At 35.7% G+C, this 21,026-nt stretch overlaps 1 protein-coding gene across 1 annotated transcript; it reads right to left on the bottom strand.

Annotated features, from left to right (window-relative positions):
* Positions 1 to 320: 320 nt before the first annotated feature.
* Positions 321 to 9,554, bottom strand: CUNH3orf52 (chromosome unknown C3orf52 homolog). Its single transcript, XM_039364073.1, has 6 exons — positions 9,130 to 9,554; positions 7,265 to 7,388; positions 5,424 to 5,581; positions 4,881 to 4,951; positions 2,987 to 3,186; positions 321 to 2,218 (listed from the first exon to the last, which is right to left on the bottom strand). The coding sequence occupies exons 1-6, from the start codon at positions 9,250 to 9,252 to the stop codon at positions 2,211 to 2,213; spliced, it is 684 nt and encodes a 227-aa protein (XP_039220007.1). The 5' UTR covers positions 9,253 to 9,554; the 3' UTR covers positions 321 to 2,210.
* Positions 9,555 to 21,026: the final 11,472 nt, after the last annotated feature.

Below are 21,026 nucleotides of genomic sequence, written 5' to 3'. Positions count from 1 at the left end.
AAAGACCATTAAGCCTAGATTCAAAATCAGCCCGACTCTTATGATAGATACTGTACTTGTGTGTGTGTGGTATTTGGTGAAGTGGGATCTTTGTTGTTCTTCCAGCTGCTATCAGCACTTTTTTTTGGGGGGGGGGGACACAAATGGTTGACAAAATCACCCACTTCCCCTATCAGCCCTGGCAGAATTTGAGAGAGAGAGAGAGACATTCTTTGCTTGCAGAATCAAGTGGTGGGTAAAGATCCATCTATACACATACTTTATTGGGCAGCAGCTACCTCTACAGCAGCTCACAACCAGGAAACCAAGATTGAAACAGATTCAAAGTAGTATATTTATTGCAATGAGCAAAGGATTAGCTTACAGAATCCTGAAAATGAGATACATATATTTTGATCCTCATTTATCAAGGATTACATTAAGACGGACTCTCAAAGTTATTGAAGAAGATGCTAATTGCTGCCTTCCACAAAAATGTCCTGTCTTCCTATTCTGGAAAGTTTGGGAAACGTTTTCATTATTCTTAGGCTCAGTGAAATCCATCACAAGCAACCTCCACCCATCCCTTGGATCATGGTGGGATTGGAGAACTGTCCATTGAAGCAGGATAGCTTCTCTCAGGATAGCCTGTGCCATGTCACAGATGAATAGTAACCTCAGTGCCTAATATCCTGAGTAGGGAAGATTGGAGGTACTTTTCAGGTTCTCTGTTAGGATTGTTGCATACGATAGGTGTGCCTTTGAAATGAATATGCAGCTTTTGAACATGCAGCTTGCGTCAGGGAAGGGTGTTACTAAATTTACAGGAGGTGAGGAAGGGGGGAATTAGCATTTGTTTCACCTGCTGCAATAGAAGGAAAGCCCCCATCTCTGAAGAATTCACACTGAAAGGAAATTCCCACCTATGGGAATCCACCCTGAGTAAATGTTTGCTTTGAAAGAGAATTTGTCCATACAGTAGCTTTACTGAAAAAAAGGTCCAAAGTCTACTTTGAATATGCCAGTCTGAGGAAATGTAAGAGAGAACCAAAGTAAAAGCAGAGACAGATATACAAAGCAGGTACAAAGCCAGATACAAACATAAGGCCCGAATAGCAAGTTTCTCAGCAGCAATTAATGGTGTCATCCAAAGATTTCTGGACTGATTTAACAGAATCATGAAGACAGGCTTTATATCACTTCAACAATAGCTGGGGAGACTCAACATTGGGAATAGTAAGAGAAATTGAATACAAAATATATATGGGGAAGAGTGTGGAAAGAAAAAAATCAAACAATATTCATGCAATGGGGAAAACCATGTCACTGGTTTTTTTCTTTGGCACAGGGGATTTATTGACATCTTCAGATGCAAGAATTGCTGTGGACACCCAATCTTATTTTTGAGGACATAAACCCTGCAATGCCAGTTACAAGAACTCTTGCAGTGTCAATCTGACAAATATATGGAATGCGGAATATTGCTGAATTAGGGAGTTTTCAATTTTAAAAAATTGCAAACCAAGCTCTTCATCTTTAACAATAATAGGGAAGCAGATAAAAAAAGGTCCTTCCAAAGAAGAAATATCTTGTTCCTAATAATCTGTCGGGTACAAACAATTTAAAATTATATAGCTAAAAGATAGTGATATCTATATTTGCTAGGGAATTACCATTTTTTTTACTGAAAAAGAATTACTGTAAAATATATACAAATGAAAATAAAACTGACAGACTTGTCCATCCCTACTGTATTTTACACATTAGAATTAGTGTGATTAGTAATCAATTTTGTTATGAATTATTAAAGCCAACAAACATTGTAACAAAAATAATAAGCAATAATAAAAGCAACATTTCTATACAATTGTGGGTGTTGTTTTATAACTTAATTTTATTCCATTTAGCTGAGTTCAAAAAATGAAGAAAAGGTCCTTCTTGTTATTTCACCAAAAAGGAGTCTCTATACTGAATAGAATTTTACTTATCTGAGATCTGGAACATTTGTCTTCTTATAAAATTGTTGCTCCTGTTTCTTGTACTATATTATGCTCTGATTGCTGTTCAAGGAGTCTATACTGTTGTTCTAAATTTGAATGTGTAAGTGTGCAATTGCTTGATACAGCCATATTTTTCTGCTTTTGCAATATAAAAATTCATAAGAAGATCAGAGGAGTCCTCCAAAGTCACTCTTGAAATCTGTATTCAATTCTTCCACCTGTATTGATGGTTTATATTACTATAAAACAAAAAATATAAGCATTTCAAAAGTATGAAAAAGAAAACACTTCTAAAAGTATTCATTATTAATATGTTTATATCACGTAAATTACATCCACACCACACACACACACCAATTGTTATATAAATGTTAGGTATAGATCCTTAACACTAAGTTAAAAACTATCTCTTAGGTTTATAAAATATTATTTAGTAATTTAAATCAGCAATTATAACCACTAAAGAGACAAATTAGAATATTTTTTTATATATTGGAAATTCATTTAGAAGTATTTCTCAGCCAGTAGGTGAGATAAAACAAACCAATAACAATAATAGTATAAGTGACAAGTACAGGAGACAAAATTTCAGTGCTTTTAATGATGCCTTTCTTTTAAATTGCCCTCTTGTATTATTAATCAAGCATCAAGACTGGATTAAATTTCCCTTGCAACAGAGATGTGAACAGGTCTAGGCAGACTTAAGACTTTCCGTACTACAGGTCATCTTGGCACTCAGAGTCCAAAACTCCATCTCCCTTCCCTGCCTTCGTATTTTTTTTAAGGGTCTCAAATATCTGCATTTCTTGAAAGTTTAGTCACAAATATGAATGCAGGATGGGAACTGATTGTCTCGTTGTTTAGAATCTGTTACCAAGCTCAGAGAAGCAAATTTATAGTTCCTAGGATATTGGGCCAGAGGTCACAAATTAGCAGAGTAAATGTCCTTTAATTTTTTTTTCTTAAAAAAGTATATGAAGTTATTATTCACTTTCTTCAGCACTTACATTTTATTGTAACAGAAGATGGATCAAGTATTATATCTGCACATTCAGGTATATCCAAGTCAGGGATGCTTTGCTTGTCATATATATTTTGTCTTAAAATATTCATTACAAACTCTTCATTCATTCTATACTTCATGAAGTCAGCACTCTCAGGTGGCACCAAGAATCGCAAGTAGTATGATGCTGTATTGTTTTCTCCACTGAAGGAATAATAGGAAGTGAGAATGAAATGCCAAATGGAAGAGAATACTTGTAGCTCAGGCTTGAACTGCCTTACAAAGCAAGAAGAACATATTTTAAGTCAAAAACAAGCAGTAAATAAAAGTGGCTGAGACATCTCCCTAATTTACCTGTGTAAAGGAAGGGGAGGGAGCACAACACAATCAGACTTGTGATATTCTATTATTATAGCTACTGCCAATAAAAATAGCCTTAGCTTCCCTTGATTCTTGGTCTATGTTACCTAGTGGTACATATAACAACATATTTTTGAAAAACACTTAAGACACGTGAAGTGAAAACTTTACAAATATCATGGTGGAATTGTTTTCTAACTGTGGGGTCCTTGGTGATCTCTGAGCTAGGTTGTTTTCCTGCAAACGTTTCATTACCAAATGAGGTAACATCATTATGATAAAGTGGCCTAGCTTGGTAATGAAACATTTGCAGGAAAACAACCAAGCTCAGAGAGCCTCCAGAACCCCACAGTTAGAAAACAATTCCGCCATGATGTTTGTAAGGTTTTCATTTCACATGTTTTAAGTGTTTTTCAAAAAATATGTTGCTACATGTATCACTGGGTAACATAGACCAAGAATCAAGGGAAGCTAAGGCTATTTTTATTGGCAGTGGCTATAATAGAATATCACAAGTCTGATTATGTTGTGCTCCCTCCCTTTCTTTACACAAGTAAATTAGGGAGATGTCTCAGCCACTTACTTTGGTTTACTGCTTGTTTTTGACTTAAAATGTGTTCTTCTTCCTATCACTTAACTAATGGATTTGATTTATGTCTGTCAAAATCATTTTCCTTATTCCCCACAGGTGGTACTACAGTTATCAATGTACAGTATGTCTATGGAAAATGGATGCAGTTCATTTTTACAAGATATGCAAACTGATTTCAGAAACTTCAAACAACTTAATTCTTATGTTAGCTTCCAATATCAATTATTTTTCACAATAAAACTCAACATTTTTGTTCATTGGAGCATAGTCAAAAGGAGGTCTATTAGGCTAGGCCTTCAAGTTTGAAGTCTCTTGAGATCCAGATCCTTTGACATATTGTTTCAGGATCAAAGGGCTAAAGCTCTGCATGAACCCAAAGCATTTTCTCACAGTCATGGCTTCAAATAGTATCTACTGGATGACATGTGTGAATCAAATACATACTGAATTCCTTCTCACTATACAAGTAGGATGGAAAAGCTGAAGAAAAAAAACAGTATTTTAAAAAATGCCTAATTTATTTCTTATAGAAGCAATTTAGCAGGACGTTTGGATTCTTTAAACCTTTCATATTGGACAAATTTTTCACTTGTTCATATTGTTCAGTTAAAAGGTAAAAAAGACTGAACAAGTTCAATAACCACTAAACACTGCTGGAGTTCTTTACAATTTACTGACTCATGTAGAATACTATGATTGACTATAGTCATGAACAGGATACAAGTGGGGATAGACTGCATCATTTTAGTCTACTATGTCTTCTGAAATTATGGCTGAAATAAAATGCTCATTAGCATAAATAATGATTGCATAGAAAGTCCTGCATAGAAAGTCCTTTTTCATTCCATCTTTCCTTTATTTTCCCAGCCCACACATGACAACCAAGAGGAAATTCTTTTCCTAAAATTGCATAATTAAACATATGGGGTTTTGTTACCCTTCGTACCTGAAGGAAATAACTTCAGATGAGATAAAATATCTCCCCAATGCAGGTGAATAACTGTATACATCCTTAAGCTTGAGAGAAAAAAACATTAATCATCATCAGTCTTAGACAATATGGAAAGAACCCTCATTTGGTTTGCAATTAACTTAGAGCTATGTACACTTTTAATTAATTTGAAAATCTAGATTTCACTTTTTTATTTACTAGACTAAAATCTGATTTTCTTTTCCTAAGGCAAACATTCACTTTTCACTTTATATATAAAGCTTCAGCTTCTTAATAAGTAAAAGCTATTTTCCCTTATATATCATAAGTGTCTAATACTCAAAGGGCAAACATCTAACCCAAATATATTATATTATAGCCTACAGATAGGTTTTAGCTGTCTAACAATAAAAAAAGAATAGTCTGTTTTAATAGTGAAAGAAAATACTCAATGAAAGAATTATTTTGTATATAATATCTCTGATAAGTCTAAGAGTCCATTCCACCAATATTTCACAACAGTCATAAGGCAGTTCTACATAGCTAAAATGAACTTACCCTCTTATTAAGATTTTTAGAAAACACATCATATGCAGATTTTGAGAGTAGCACATTAGGATTTGAACATTTAATGTTTGCTCTTCCAAAAAAATTGTGTGGTTCACCACCTGCAATTAATTCAGAATCCCAATATTCATCTTCATCTATGTAAACCACTAAAATAACAAAAGGGGATAAAATTAGTTATTATTCAGGCACATAGCCTAAATACGACCATAAGAACTCAGAGTCTTTTATTTTATCCAAACCAGAAGTCAACACTTTTTTTAAAATTAGAATTTGGAGAATAAGTAAAAGTTGCAGCTTGCCCATTATCTAAATAATTACTAACTGGAAGAGAAGCTATTATAGGTAATAATTGCCTATTATCTTCTAAAGATCTTCTAAAGCTTCTCCCAGTGCCATAGATATTGCATCATCTATCTGCATTCTGACTATAAAAAGAACACTGTCCATGGTAGTGGGTTTGTTATTAAAGAGGTTAACCCAAAGTTGGGTTGGACTTTTTAAAATCTTCATTTGATTTCATAATAAACTGGAGGGTGTTCTTGTGTGTGCTTAGCTGCTTCCCATTACCTTTCCCATTTCCTATCTTGGAATGATCCCATTTATATGCAATCAACAAGACAGAGGCTTCTTTCCACTCCTTTTTGCTTGCTACTCCTTCTCAATTGCATATATTTCCGAACCTCGTTCCTTGATTTGAATTATTTCCCTCCCCCTCACTTAAGATTCCACGCATTCTTGGAACTATTCTGTATTTTGTAAAGGTTACTGGTGGAAGTGGTTGTGAGCAGATACTGATGATGATTGTAGGTTTTCTATATTGTAAAATTTATTTTCATTGTGGTTTTATATATTTATATTTATAAATGTATAAATATTTATATAGTATTGTATTATGGCTGGGGGGGGCAGTACAGTGGCTCAGTGGTTAAGATGTTGGGCTTGTCAGCTGGAAAGCTGGCAGTCCACTTTCAAGCCCTGAGCGCCACATGACAGGATGAATTCCTGTTCCTGCTCCAGCTTCTGCCCACCTAGCAGTTCGAAAGCATGCAAATGCAAGTAGATAAATAAGTATCACTTTGGTGGAAAGGTAACAGCGCTCTGTGACATCATGCTGGTAACATGAGAGTGGAAATGTGTTCAGAAAGCACTGTCTCAATGGCCATGAAACGGAGATGAGCACTGCCCCCTATGGTCGGCAACGACTAGCAGAATAAAATCTGCAGGGATTCCGTTATCTTCATTTTATGGCTGGACTGTGTTCTGTTGAGTATTTATTAAGTTATTTGCTGGAGATCAAGTTCCATTCTCAACTCTCCCATTATTTTGTAATATATCCCATAACACGAAATCATTATTAATAAAATAGGCACCATTGGGTCAGTTTAATGTTAATAAAAATAGATAGGGTGGTATTAGAATGCTTTCTCATATATACACATACACGTGCATACACATACAATATATATTTGCTTTAAAATTTATTTTGCCTTTTAAACTTTTAAAAAAATAATATTTTCACTTCAATTTTTGCGCTAGTGTTATTTTATGTATGTGTTCTTTTCTCTTTGTTTTTATTTTTATTGTTGTTTTAAGTAATTAAGGAAAGTTTGTGTTTTATGTTTGGATAATAAATGTCACTATTAGAAAAAAGAAAATACCTTACAAAGTGTATTCCCTTTTTAATTCCACTTTATTATTAAAGTGTTTCTTTACAATTCTGTCAGTAACCGTAATAAAATATTAATTAATTAATTAATCAATTCCCATCCCCAATCTTTTGACCCAATTATATATCTAAAAAAAATATCACATTCATAAAGAATACAAACCTGAATACAAAATTAAACTTAAAATGATCACAAAGATCAACAATAGAAAAACAGATGTTATAATCATCCAGAGTTTGCATTTCCAAAAAATAATTGAAGAACGTGATTTTAGGCTGCTTGTCTCCTAAAGACACAAAGGAATTAAAAAATGAAAAGCATGTTTATATTCTTAAGTTTAAAATATTCAGCCAGACACACTCCATAATCTTGATGGAACAAAGGAAGGTGTTTTTCACTACACCATTGTTCCACACGTCCGAACACATCTTTGCTGACTGATATGACTTCCAATGTTTTAAACCAAGGTTTTAGCCAGCAATACCTAGTTCCTTAATAAAAGAACCTGGCATATTTTAATATGCAAAGCAAGCACAGTACTACTCAATAAGGAAATATTGAGTAGTATTGAGTATGTTCCCCCAATAAGGAACATACTGTATCATACTAAGTCAGTTAATTATTCCACTCAGCGCAGTATGATCAACAATGCCTAGAAACAGTTTTTCAAAGTTTCAACAAAATAGAAATGATAACATGCATCGAACAGGATTGAAAAAATTAAATAAGACAAAAGGCTTTATGGAAAACCATAAGACAAAGGGAGAAGAGAGAAGATATATTTAAAAATCAAAAAAGAGACATTCCAACTTCAGCTCTAATAAGCAATAGGAATCAAGCTTGCTAGACTATTAACATTCTGAGCAACACTAGTATTAGCTTTATCTAATGATTAGATTCTAATCCAACATTTAATACTAATCCTACTCTAGCCAATTTTCTTTTTACTCCTTGGAAATAAGTAAAAATCAACTCCAGTCAGTTTGGGCAATAACAAGTGTAATAGAAATCAAAAAGTCTTGCAACTCTTGAAGAAAGAGTCGAGGGACATGGTTTCATCTTTTTCAATGGGATAACTATAACCACCTTTATTATTTATTACTTTCTAATATAAGTAACTCAAGATTATGTACATACCTAATACTCCTTCCACCTATTTTCCCCACAATTCTGTGGGGGTGGGCTGAGAGAGAGTGACTGGCCCAAATTCACCCATCTGGCTTTCATGCCTGAGGCAGGACTAGAACTCACACCTTCCTGCTTTCTAGGCTGGCACCTGATTTAGAACCAGGATCACATATTGCTTCAGCTTGTGGCTTGAAGCAGCTAAAAGACTGAGGTAGAAGTCCTGACTCTGTCCTGCAGTTTTCTGGTAGTCTTGGACCAGTTGCCCATTCTCAGGCTGCCTACCTTATAGGGTTAGTCTTATAAGATAAAACAAGGGGAAACTGTCTGTGAAGCCACTTTGAACTCTCAGAAAAAAGGAGCATAGACACTGAATATGTTCTTATCTTTCTAAGCCTATAAGCTAAATAATTACTATTATGACAGATGTGGGGAAGAAATGGAATAGTTGCTTGTCTTCTGGCTTAATGGGAGATAAGTGAATCACTTTGACATGACCCTACAGTCCAACACAGTTAAAATGTCAGAGCTTAGAAAAGTGCCTCTGGTTAACAAAGATATGTGCACTATTCTACTAGCGAAATAAATATATATCCTCCGATTACAAATTAAACCTAACATGAGCAGCCATGGTGAGAGTGTAAATAGTCGCATCGATACTACACGTAGACACAAAATTGACTCATTCACACCCTGTTGCTTCCCAGGAGATTTCATAACTCCCCTCGCCCCGCCCCCCATACAGCGTTAGAGTTACTGTAAATTTCCCAGGCTCAATAACTCCCAGTAAATTCCTTCTTGCGCTAAACGGGATGCTGATCAAGTAATTTCCTGTTTTGTTTTTTTGGGGGAAAAAAACTTTCCAAAAATAAAAAGAAGAAGCGAAGCACGCAGTGACTTACCTCGACGACGCGAGGGGCTACTTGCTGCAGAAGCTCGCTTTCTTCTCCTCTTTCTTCGTCTTTTCGGCGTAACTCAATGCCCGGCTGATTTTGCGCGGGAACAAGGCCATTCACTGCTTCCATGGTTGACTAGTTTTTCAAGATCATCGGCTATGTGAACGGGGAAATAACTGAGTTTCCTTACATGTCCAGACTCGATTCCGCTGATAGAGAAAGTGGAAGAAAATAAAAACGAAAAATAGATTTGGGCGTCAGGGTTGCCATGAATCAGGATGATTTTACGGTAAAACGAATAAAACGATACAATGTCTGGTAAACGCTTTCCAAGATGCCAGTAAAAAATCAGTAACGAAAGAAGGAACCTCTCGTTTTTTCTACCGAGTCCAAAAAGCAACCTTTCGCTCAAAAATTGCGCAAGACTGAATTTTCCGGTTCGACCGCCTTCTATACAGCAGGTAGCTTAATCGAAGCAACTCAGTCTTTAGTGGAATGACAAGCGAAAGGTCACGCCTTTGCTAGGCTAAAACAAAAGCACTGAAAAATAATAATTTTAACATTAGAAATAAAAAAAATAGAAGCAAGACTCAATGGGACTGCAGCTTAAAGGTAGACAAATTCAATCCCCAAAAGTGCTTTTCCAAAAGGAAACTGGGTTTTCCTTATTTTTTCCTTGAAAGCGTTTCTTCTCATCAAAAAAGTCATTGGCTCTCTATAAATCCTTCCATTCCCGCCATTCAGTCAGAACTGATAAGAAGCCAAAAGTTTTCAAGGAAAAAAAAATAAGAACAGTTGCCTTTTGGAAAAGTACCTTTGGGACAACCATAACATGGATGGTTAAGAATCTCCATAGATATTTAACAAATTTAGTTTAGACCAAAGTAGCTTTTTGTTTAATGACAATTTAATGGGTTTTTCCCCCTAGCAAAGATACGAAATTCTACACCAACTTTTATTAACAAATTCCCTGAATTTATGTGACACAGTTTCTTAAACTCAGTGGCACTTGCTTGGGAAGGCATGCGTGAGTTTGGCTAAAAGCTTACGGACAATTACTTGGAAGAAAATTCTCTTAAATTCATTGAATTTACAATCAATCACTCAGACCAAAATTCTGGGTTTCATAGAAAGACCTAGTTGCTACAAACATCGAGGGCAAAATTGGGAAAAAATAAAATGGAATAATACCATCTCCTAAATATATTGGTGTAATTTTTCATAGCTGCAGAATTTGGTGAGAACAAATTAGAGCCATTTCTGTCAAAGCTAACAATAGTGTCAGGCAATTTAAAAAAATCTGTCAAAACCAAGCTATTTTTTCCAAATTGGTGGCTGGGATTTAGCTGGCTTAAGTGATAGTTGCTAGGGGTTGTATTATTATTATTATTATTATTATTATTATTATTATTATTATTATTATTATTATTATTATTATTATTACTGTAGTATCTTAGTTGTCCTTGGTCCCTGTTTCTTTCTTTTTCTCTCTCTCTGTATTTTATTGATTGAACAATTTTTAAAACTTGCTTAGCCATCCAGAGTCAAATATGCAAGGTGGATGGCCATATAAAATGATTGAATGACTGAAATAAAATAAAATGATTGAAATAGAGATTGAAATGATTGAAAAAAGCTCTTCAGATATCTTAACCAGCTAGATGGCAATCAAATCACTAAGGAAAGGCTGTTCTCTAATACAGGGAGGGAGGATGGAGGGAGGGAGGGAGGGAGGGAGAGAGAGAGAGAGAGAGAGAGAGCGAGAGAGAGAGAGAATGTTGACTCTGTTTTTAAAAAGTTAAAAAGGTGGACCTCTGGACATTTTGACATCTGATCAAACAAGTATTTCAGATTATATTCAGAAACATAAATGTACCACAGATATTATCTGCTCCTGGTACATTATGAAAGTTAAAATGCAGGCAACTGCATTTTAACCCAACTGTAGGTTCTGAGATGCCTTTGAAGCTAGCACATTGCAGTAGTCCAACCAAGTAAGCATGAGAACATGAGTGTTACTTTGGCAAGATATTCCTGCAGATAGAACTGCACAGTAATGGAATTCAAATATGTGAACAACTGGTTCTCTGCGTGGATGCCGCTTCCAGAAGTCCATTCCGGGCCTGGGCAACAAAAAATTAGCTACCGATTCTGTCGAAGTGGTGCCAACCAGCTGAATCCCACCACTGGAACTGCAACTCTTGATAACTATATATCTGGAAGTGTAGCTGGAAGTTTCATTAAGAGCAAAAGTATGAAGTATGTAGCAAAAGTATGGCATCTATATTACTCTGTGTCTGTATGAAACTAAGAATTCATAAATGTGTAGAGGTGAGAGACAGGCAAAAGTCGTGCGCAGAAAACTGCCCCCCCAACGCTTGTGTCTTTTCTCTGCATCTATCTCCCCCCCCCCACATCACCATAGTGACGTGAAAGTGCGCAGGTCTGTGTGACCTTGCCAGTTTGATAAGGCTGGCTGGTGAACAACAAGTTTCCCTGTTTATGGCCTCTAGCTTTTTACTCTTGAGGATTGGTAAAGGATTTTAGCCAATGAAATGCTATTGCCATGCAGTAACTTTTGCTATTTGTAAAACTCTATATAAACAATAAATGCTGCGTAGAGAGCGGCCATTTCTTTGCACCCTTCAATGACTAAGGACTGATTACTACATAAATGGTGTTGGTTGCATTTAACAGCTAAGAGAATAATAAATAAAATAATAAATAATAATAAAAAAGAACAAAGTTTTGCAGAAGTTAATAGAACAATCCTAAACTTTAGAGTAAGTATTACATGATGTATGACATCTATATGTTTTGACATATATATATTTTGAAAAGATAGATTCTCGAGCCAGTCACTGATTCATTATTCCTTTTATTATTTTAATCTATTTTTTGCTAATACTGTATGTATCTTTTGTTTTAAAATAACAATTGCTACTCCTGCCTGCCTGCCTGCTAAAAATCAAGATTCTAAGGCCATACAGATAATTGACAGGAAATGAATTTTAATGTGAAGAAAAGTAAAGTTTTACATTTAGCAGGAAAAATCAAAGGTACAAGTACAGATTAGGTGAGACCTGACTCAAAAACAGTAATTGTGAAAGGGACCTTGGAGTCCTAGTGGACGAGCACTTGACTATGAGCCAGCAATATGCAGCAGCAGCCAAAAAAGCTAACACAATCCTGGGTTGTATAAACAGAGGCATAGAATCAAGATCACGCAAAGTGTTAGTACTGCTTTATAAAACCCTAGTAAGACCACACCTGGAATACTTCAACCAATTTTGGTTACCATACTACAAAAAAGATGTTGAGACCTTGGAAAAAGTTCAGAGAAGAGCAACTAAAATGATCAAAGGCCTAGAAACTAAAAGATACAAAGAACGGCTCCAGGACTTGGATTTGGCTAGTCTAAAGAAAAGAAGAAACAGGGACGACTTGATAGCAGTATTCCAATATTTGAAAGGCTGCCGCAAAGAAGAGGGGGTCAAATTATTCTCCAAAGCATCAGAGGGCAGAACAAGAAACAGTATTTGGAAACTGAGAAAATTAACCTGGAATTAAGGAGAAACCTCCTAACAGTGAGGACAATTAACAAGTGGAACAGCTTGTCTTCAAAAATTGTGGGCGCTCCATCACTGGAGATTTTTAAGAAGAGACTAGACCAGTGGTTCTCAACCTGTGGGTCGGGACCCCATTTGGGGTCGAATGACCATTTCACGGCAGTCACCAAACAACGCAGTCCGCCATTTTTTCCCCTTTTCCTTAGCTGTGCTACTCCCTTTTATTCTATTGGCTTTTGAAAGCCAATAGAATAGACTCTCTTTTTTTTTTATCTTGAAAATTTTTATTTTTTTAAAAACATACAATCATTTATAAAAATACAATAAAATTTTAAAATAGAGAACCCCCCCTTACCCTCCCTCCCACCCCACCCCCCCTCCCTTCACTTCCCAGAGCAGAATACAGGGTTAAGAAAAAAAAAGAAAAAGAAAATTATAATAATTAAAAAAAAAGAAAAAAAAAGAGAAAGAAAAAAAAATATCATAATTAACCTTTAACTCCATAACTTATAAAACAATTCTCTATAATATTTGATATTCATTCATAAAATAAATAAAACTTTTTAATTCCATATTTTTTCTGAATATAATCTATCCACCTTCCCCATACAGTAATATATCTTTCTTGTGTATGATCCTTTAAATAAGCAGAAATTTTTGCCATTTCTGCAAAACTAGATACTTTAAATATCCATTCTTCTAAAGTAGGCAAAGAATCTTTCTTCCAATATAGACCTACTAGTAACCTTGCTGCAGTTAATAAATTCAACATCAAAGTAGTTTCTTTTTCATTTAAGTCAACAAAAATACCAAGTAAAAATAGTTGAGGAGTAAACTTTATCTTCTTTCTAAAAATCTTTTGAATGTTCCACCAAATCATAATCCAAAAAGCCTTTACTTTTTTACAATTCCACCAAATATGAAAGTATGTCGCATCATTATTGCCACATCTCCAACATTTGGGCTGTATGTTGGAATACATACAAGATAATTTTTTAGGATCTAAATGCCATCTATAAAACATTTTATAAAAATTTTCTCTCAAATTTTGAGCTTGTGTAAATTTAACATTTCTTATCCAAATTATCTCCCATAAATCCAATGAGATCGGCTCCTGTATATTCTGAGCCCATTTAATCATACAATCTTTAACCAATTCTGTTTCCGAATCTAACTCTAATAAAACATTATATATTCTTTTTATATGAGCCGGACCTTGGTTTTTAATCTGAATAACCAATTGTCTATCTTCTAGTGTTATTCCCTCTTTCTTGTCTACAGTCCATCTATCCATTATTTGTAAATATTGAAACCATGACTGTAGAATATTTTGCTGCCTTAATACATCTAGGGATTTCAAATGCCAATTCGAACCAGAACAAATTAACAATTCTTTATATGAAATTTTATCAAAATTTGTCCCCTTAGAGGTTCCCTCAATTGCATGTCTGGGAATCCCCCAGATAGGTATTTTATAATTTAATCTATAATAATACTTCTTCCAAACACGAAGTAAGGCATTCCTCAAAATATGTGATTTAAAAGTCCGATCAACTTTCTTATTAAAAATTAAATATGCATGCCAACCATATATTAAATCCCAACCTTCCAAAAAAAGAATATCCATATTTGTTAAATTAAGCCAATCACTTAACCAAGTTAGGGCGGCTGCATCATAATATAATTTCAAATTGGGTGCCTTAAGTCCCCCTCTTTCTCGAGCATCCTGTAATATCTTAAATTTAACCCTTGGTTTCTTCCCGGCCCATATAAAATTATTGATACCCTTTTGCCATTCCTCCAAATTTGCCTCTTTTTTAAGAATAGGTATCATCTGAAACAAAAAAAGAAACTTTGGTAGAACATTCATTTTTACAGCTGAAATTCTCCCCAACAATGACAATTGCAATTTTTTCCAATCTATTAAATCCTTTTGGACTTTTGCCCATAGTGGTTCATAATTGTTCTTGTACAATTTTCCATTTGAAGCAGTTAGATATACTCCCAAGTATTTAACCTTTTTTACCATCTGAAAACCTGTGGCTTTAATCAAACTTTCCCTTTCTTTAACTGACATATTCTTAGATAATATCTTAGTCTTATAATTATTAACTTTAAAACCAGAAACATTCCCATACTGTGTTATAAGTTCTAATAAACCATCAATCGCCTGATTCGGCTGTTCCAAAATTAAAACCAAATCATCCGCAAATGCCCGCAATTTATACTCATTCTTCCTTATCTTTACACCCTTAACTAACTTCGATTCCCGAATCTGAATCAATAAAATTTCCAATGTTAAAACAAATAACAATGGGGATAATGGACATCCTTGTCTTGTCCCTTTTTGAATATTGAAATTCTCAGTCAATCCCCCATTTACAACAATTTGTGCAGATTGCTGCTGATATATAGCTTTAAGTGCATGTAAAAAATTATCCCCAAAATTCATTTTCTCTACCAAAGAAAATAAAAATTGCCAGTCCAATTGATCAAAAGCTTTTTCAGCGTCCAAAAAGATAAAAGCCACAGGAATCTGATTATTCTTATCCAAGTACTCAATTAAGTTAATAATTTGTCTAACATTATGTTTCATATATCTCCCTGTTATAAATCCTGCTTGATCACTATGAATCAAGTCTTTCATAACCTGCATTAATCTATTTGCCAAAATTTTTGTAAAGATCTTATAATCAACATTCAATAATGAAATTGGCCTATAATTCTTAGGCTCTGTAAGATCCTGATCTTCCTTCGGAATCAGTGATATAAAAGCTCTTTTCCAAGAAGGAGGAACTTGCATACCCAACAAAATACTATTAAAGAGTTCCTTTAGTGGCTCTATCATTTCTTCAGATAAAATCTTATAATACCTAGAAGTCAGTCCATCTGTTCCAGGAGACTTTCCAACCTTTAACTGCTTAATAGCTAAACCAATTTCCTCCACAGTAATTAAACTATTCATCCCATTTTGTTGTTCCTCTGAAAGTCTAGGAAAATGTACTGATTGTAAATATTTATCTATATCCAAACCCCTTATATTATCACTTGAATATAATTTTGTGTAAAAGTCCAAAAAGCTTTTTTTAATCAAATCTTGCTGAAAAACCTCAGTACCTTTATATTTTACTTTCTCTATAATTCTAGCTTTCTGTTTCTTTCGTAACTGATAAGCCAACCACCTCCCAGGCTTATTCGCATTGCAAAAAGTATTATGTCTCATATACGACAGATTGGTAGCCACCTGATCTGCCATCAACATGTTAAATTGTTCCTTAAGCATCTTTATAGATACCTTTAAATTATTATCAGTAGGGTTAAGAACCAACTCTTGTTCTTTTGATTTGATCTCTTCTTCTATTTCTCTACGTCTTTGTGACCCTTTTTCCCTAAAAACTTTATTCAATTGAATCAAAATTCCCCTCATATATGCTTTACTAGCGTCCCACACCATAGACATCGATGTTCCCTTATTCATATTTATAGTAAAAAAGTCCTTTAAATGTTCTTTACACTTTTGTACGAACTCCTCCCGATTAAATAAGTTCTCATTCAATCTCCAGGATCTTCTATTCCCGTCTTCCGAATATAACTCCATCCACACCGGACTATGATCTGACAATGTTCTAGGAAAAATTTTCACCTTCCTCACTCTAGGGAGGAAGTCACTAGTAATCAAAAAAAAATCAATCCTTGAAAATGACTGGTGTCTATCAGAATAAAAGGTAAAGTCTCTATCACTTGTATTCCTTTCTCGCCAAATATCAATAAGCTCCAATTCTTCCTTCAAATCAAAGAAAGTCATAGGTAATTTAGTTTGAATAAAAGTTTTAGAGGAACTTCTTTTGTCTATAGTTGGGTCTAAAACCCCATTCCAGTCACCCATCAAAATTACCGATTTATAATCCAACTGAGATATCTTGCCATGCAGCAACTTATAAAATTGTTTCTGTTGTTGATTGGGAGCATATAGTCCAACAATAAGAACCTTTCGGCCTTGTAATAATAATTCCACAAAAAGATATCTTCCTTCAGAATCAGCCTCAATTAGTTTAGCTGAAAAAGTTTTCTTCACATAAATTACCACTCCCCCTTTTTTCCCAGGGGCTGGAGCAGTAAAATATGTGCCCAGACGGGAATTCATCAAAAATTTAGAATCCTTTAAAGTTATATGAGTCTCCTGCAAACATATCAAATCATTATTATGTTGTTTCAAATAATGAAAAATCTTTCTTCGTTTCTGGGGCACGTTTAAGCCATTAACATTCCAGGTCAGGAACCTGACCATCTCCACCGGCCTGGAGCCTCTGGAGCATGGCCTGCAGATCTGCTGTCGAAGATCTTTTTGGTCTTGCCCCTCCCACAGGCTCTGTAACAACCAAACTTTCACCACTCTTCTGCAACTGCTCTTTTTCTTTACGTTTATGGGCAGCTCGTGTCATCCTTTGCTCTTTTATGTCAGAATTCGGTGCAGCTTGTTCCATAACCATCATTGATGAGGCTCCTGCCATAAGAGACTCTTCCGTCATCCTTATTTGTGGAGGTGGTGACAATCTTGCTTTTAAGATAGACTGATAAAAATCTCTTGCTTTGGAAACAGTAGTTAATCTGTGACGTATCCCTTCATAATTTACTATTATTCCTCTTGGAATCTCCCATCTGAACTGAATTTGACGATGTTTCAACTCATCAGACAAGAAAGTAAAATCTTTTCTGGCTCTTAAAATTTTTGGAGGTATCTCTTTTAAAATTATCACGTCTTGATCAGCAATTTGAAACTTTTGTTTGTAAAAAGCCTGTATAATTTCATTACGGATAGATCTTCTAGAAAAATAAATAACCACATCTCTTGGTAGATTTCTCTGTCTAGCAACCCGTGAATTAACTCTAAAAATTTTTTCTATCTCATTCTCAATTATTTCAGGCCGCCAACCAATATTAGGAGCAATATCTTTCACAATAAGCATCTTTAAGTCTTCCTGAGGGTTCTCCCTCAGGCCTCTGATACGCAATGCGTGTTCCATCTCCCTATATTGTGAAATGATTTGTTCATCCTGTGTAATTTCTATCTTGTTCTCTACCTCCTGCATTCTAAATTCCATCCTTGATGCATTTTCAGTAATCTTTTCCATCTGGTCATCAATCCTTTCTATGTGCAGGGCTAGGCCCTGAAAGGCCAGAAGGATATGGTCTCTTACTTGTTTATTCTTTTTCTCCAATAATTCTTCTGTATTAGCCCTCTCTGCAATTATAAGATCTTTTACCTCCTCCTTAATATCCAAGGCATGCTGTTTTAAAGCATCTTGTAAATCATTAAGAGAAATTGCAGGAGGAGGAGGAGAAGGTGGAGGTGATTTTGGTTTCTGAGATGCAGGCTGAGGCATTGGAGAAGAAATAGGAACCTTAGGGGCGGGAGGCAGACGTTTTGAAGCCATTTTCTTAAGTTCCAAGAAGAAAGATTCTTATTGAAAAAAAAAAAAGGGCACAGTTCTTTTAAGTGTTCTTAAAAAAAAGAGAAAAAAAAATAGAGAAAAAAAGAGGAAAGAATAAAAGCCAAATTCTTACTTCTGTATTTAAAGAGTTAATCTGTATCCAGGTTTTACTCTGTAATGCAAATCAGGCAAGAAAGACGATCGCCATTTTAGTTTTCACTTTCCCTTTCTTCTAAAGGGAAAGTGAACAAAAGAAAAGGAAGAGGAAACTTGCTGAAGTTAAAGGCACCATCAAACTTAAGCACAGTCTCTCCTGGTCTGCTCCGTCTGCTTTCAAATACTCACAAGCAGCTGGAAAAAAAAGCAGATGTGGAAGCGGCAACTTGCTTCATCCCAAAAACTTCGGAATGAAGTCTCCCTGGAACGCGGAGTTGCTCAGGCTCCGAGGGAGCTCTACCCTCCGATCCCCAAAATAACAGGAATCCAGGGGAGCTCTTACCTCTACCTGAGAGCTCTCCTCCTCCCTTTTTCCCAGGGAGGAGATTCAAGCCGCGGGACAGCTGATTGTCAAAGTCCCGTGGGTTTTACACGCACCAGGAACGGGCGGCTTTGTAAAACGCCGCCATTCATCATCCGCTGGAACCACCGGAAGTCTAGAATAGACTCTCTTGAATAGAGTCTAATTCTATTGGCTTTCAAAAGCCAATAGGAATTATCCAGGCTGTCTCTGCCCTGCTGAGCCCGACAAAAGTCCCATTCTGCAAACAGTGCTGCAAGTTGTCTGCAGCGAAGGCGAGCTGTCTGGAAGTTTCCACCCCTCCCTGCTGAGCAACTACTAAAAATGTAAGTAAAAGAGGGCCAAGGGTGGGGGGTGGGAGGCCGGTGGGCGCAGGGAGGGTTGCTGGCGTGCGTGGGTGCCTTACCTCCCTTGGGCTGGGCCAGCTGGTGGCCCAGCCGGTGGTCGGCCTGCACTGTCTCTGCCGCTTGCCAGCTATGCCTCAGCCAGCGCAGGGGGCGGCACCATGCATGCACAGCGCTCCTCAACTTACGACCGGTTGGGTAGTCCTCGACTTACGACCGGTTGGGGGTCGTGGCATTAAAAAGGTTGAGAACCACTGGACTAGACAGTCACTTATCTTAAATAGTATAGGTTCCCCTGCTCGAGCAGGGGGCTCAACTAGAAGACCTCCAATGTTCCTTTCAGATTCTATTCTATTCTATTCTTATGAGCATATTCGCTTTCTATGATTCATTAAAGCAAAGCAATTTGTTTCTGACATTTTTATAGACCTGAAAAAAGGCTTTTGTGACAACCATTGCTTTAAAATATCAAGTAATTAAGTTTTAAATCTTCAAAGAGGCTTGAAGTAAGTCAGGACATTTTAATGGATTGCAAAACAATGCTGTTCTTACATGAGGTCTACAGTTTTTCTTCCAAATTCATTTTCAAAGAAACCGCTCCATGAAAGACAGAGGAAAAATAAGACAATGGCAAAATGCTGCTATGACAAAAAAAAAAAAAAAGATTTATATCCTATCTAGTTGCAATTATGGAATTCAAAGTAATTTATTTAGGAATTCCTAAACAGTGTAATCTCTAATCACTGGCTATTCGGACTTCCTAACCTGCATATTTGTGGTTATACCCTCTTTGGATTACTCGGAAATATAGTCACTGTCATTCCCCCCCCCCCAAAATAGGAAATATATGTGGTGATTCTTCTAAGTAGATTTATTTATTGTTCTATACCTATAGACAGAATCTTGCCACACTAAAGCACTTTTCTATCTACACAAGCCTAAGCTCAAAGAACCATCAGGAAGGTAGCTCTTTCTCTCATACATACTATCAGAACTGAGTTCTCTCTTACTCCTCTGGAGTACACTCTCTCCCTCCTGAGAATCTAGACCAGTACAATCCCGCACAGTCATACTTTCTTCTGTTTGTTGGTCATTGACATATGATACTTATCAGAACAGCAGTTATATGAATTGTATCAGAAAAAATGTGGGTTGATACACTCGTCAGACATTTCTTTAGCAACGTTTTTTTTATTTAAGAAACACAAGAAACAGTGCATATAGGTAGTCCTCAACCTATGACCACTGAAACTTTGGACACTAAGTGATGCAATAATTAAATGAGCATTCATATAACCAAACTCAATGTTTCATACTATTTTTTACTGACGTTGTTAAGCAAATCACATGATTGTTACATGAATCCGGCTTCCTCTGTTGACTTTGCTTGTTGGTGTGACTATGGGTGGTGTGACAGTTGTAACTTCAATGATGGATCATAAGTCACTTTTTCTGAGGCCATCGTAACTTTGAACTGTCATTAAATGAAGCAAGGACTACCTGTAGGTTTATGGGTATGCACTTGAGCTATTGCTCCAGTTTTGGGGGTTTCTGTCCAATTTATTATTTGTTACAGTTAACATCTGCATATTAACAGCATGCAATGTGGAATAGAAGAGAAATGGCAAGAAAATCTAAAAGGGAATTAAAGAAACAAGGTTCAAGCTAACCCCAAGAGGAACTCTGACTGAATGCTGAGATGTCAGCAGTATCCAGCATCTGTTCCAAAGAAATTGACCTTCACTTTCAGCATAATTGTATTTGGCAAAGTTCTATTATGTATCTCAGTGATTGATTACTGATACGATCTTAAGAGAAAATATCAAAAACAAGATGAAAATAGATGAAAATCAGAAGACAAAACAAACCATGAAATATTCCTCTTTTCCATACTTGCTGATAGAATACCATGAACACCCACATAGTGAAAATTACCCATGCCTTAATTAAATAATTATTTAGTGAAAAAAGCTAAGTTTTTTTTTAAATTTAAACAAAAACATCCAAATTGCTTTTTAAAATTGTTTTATACAGTCTATTT

Source organism: Crotalus tigris, unplaced genomic scaffold, assembly GCF_016545835.1.
Source record: "Crotalus tigris isolate CLP2741 ecotype Arizona unplaced genomic scaffold, ASM1654583v1 scf7180000019648.599848, whole genome shotgun sequence".
NCBI classification, from domain to species: domain Eukaryota; kingdom Metazoa; phylum Chordata; class Lepidosauria; order Squamata; family Viperidae; genus Crotalus; species Crotalus tigris.
This window is presented reverse-complemented; position numbering and strand designations above follow the sequence as displayed.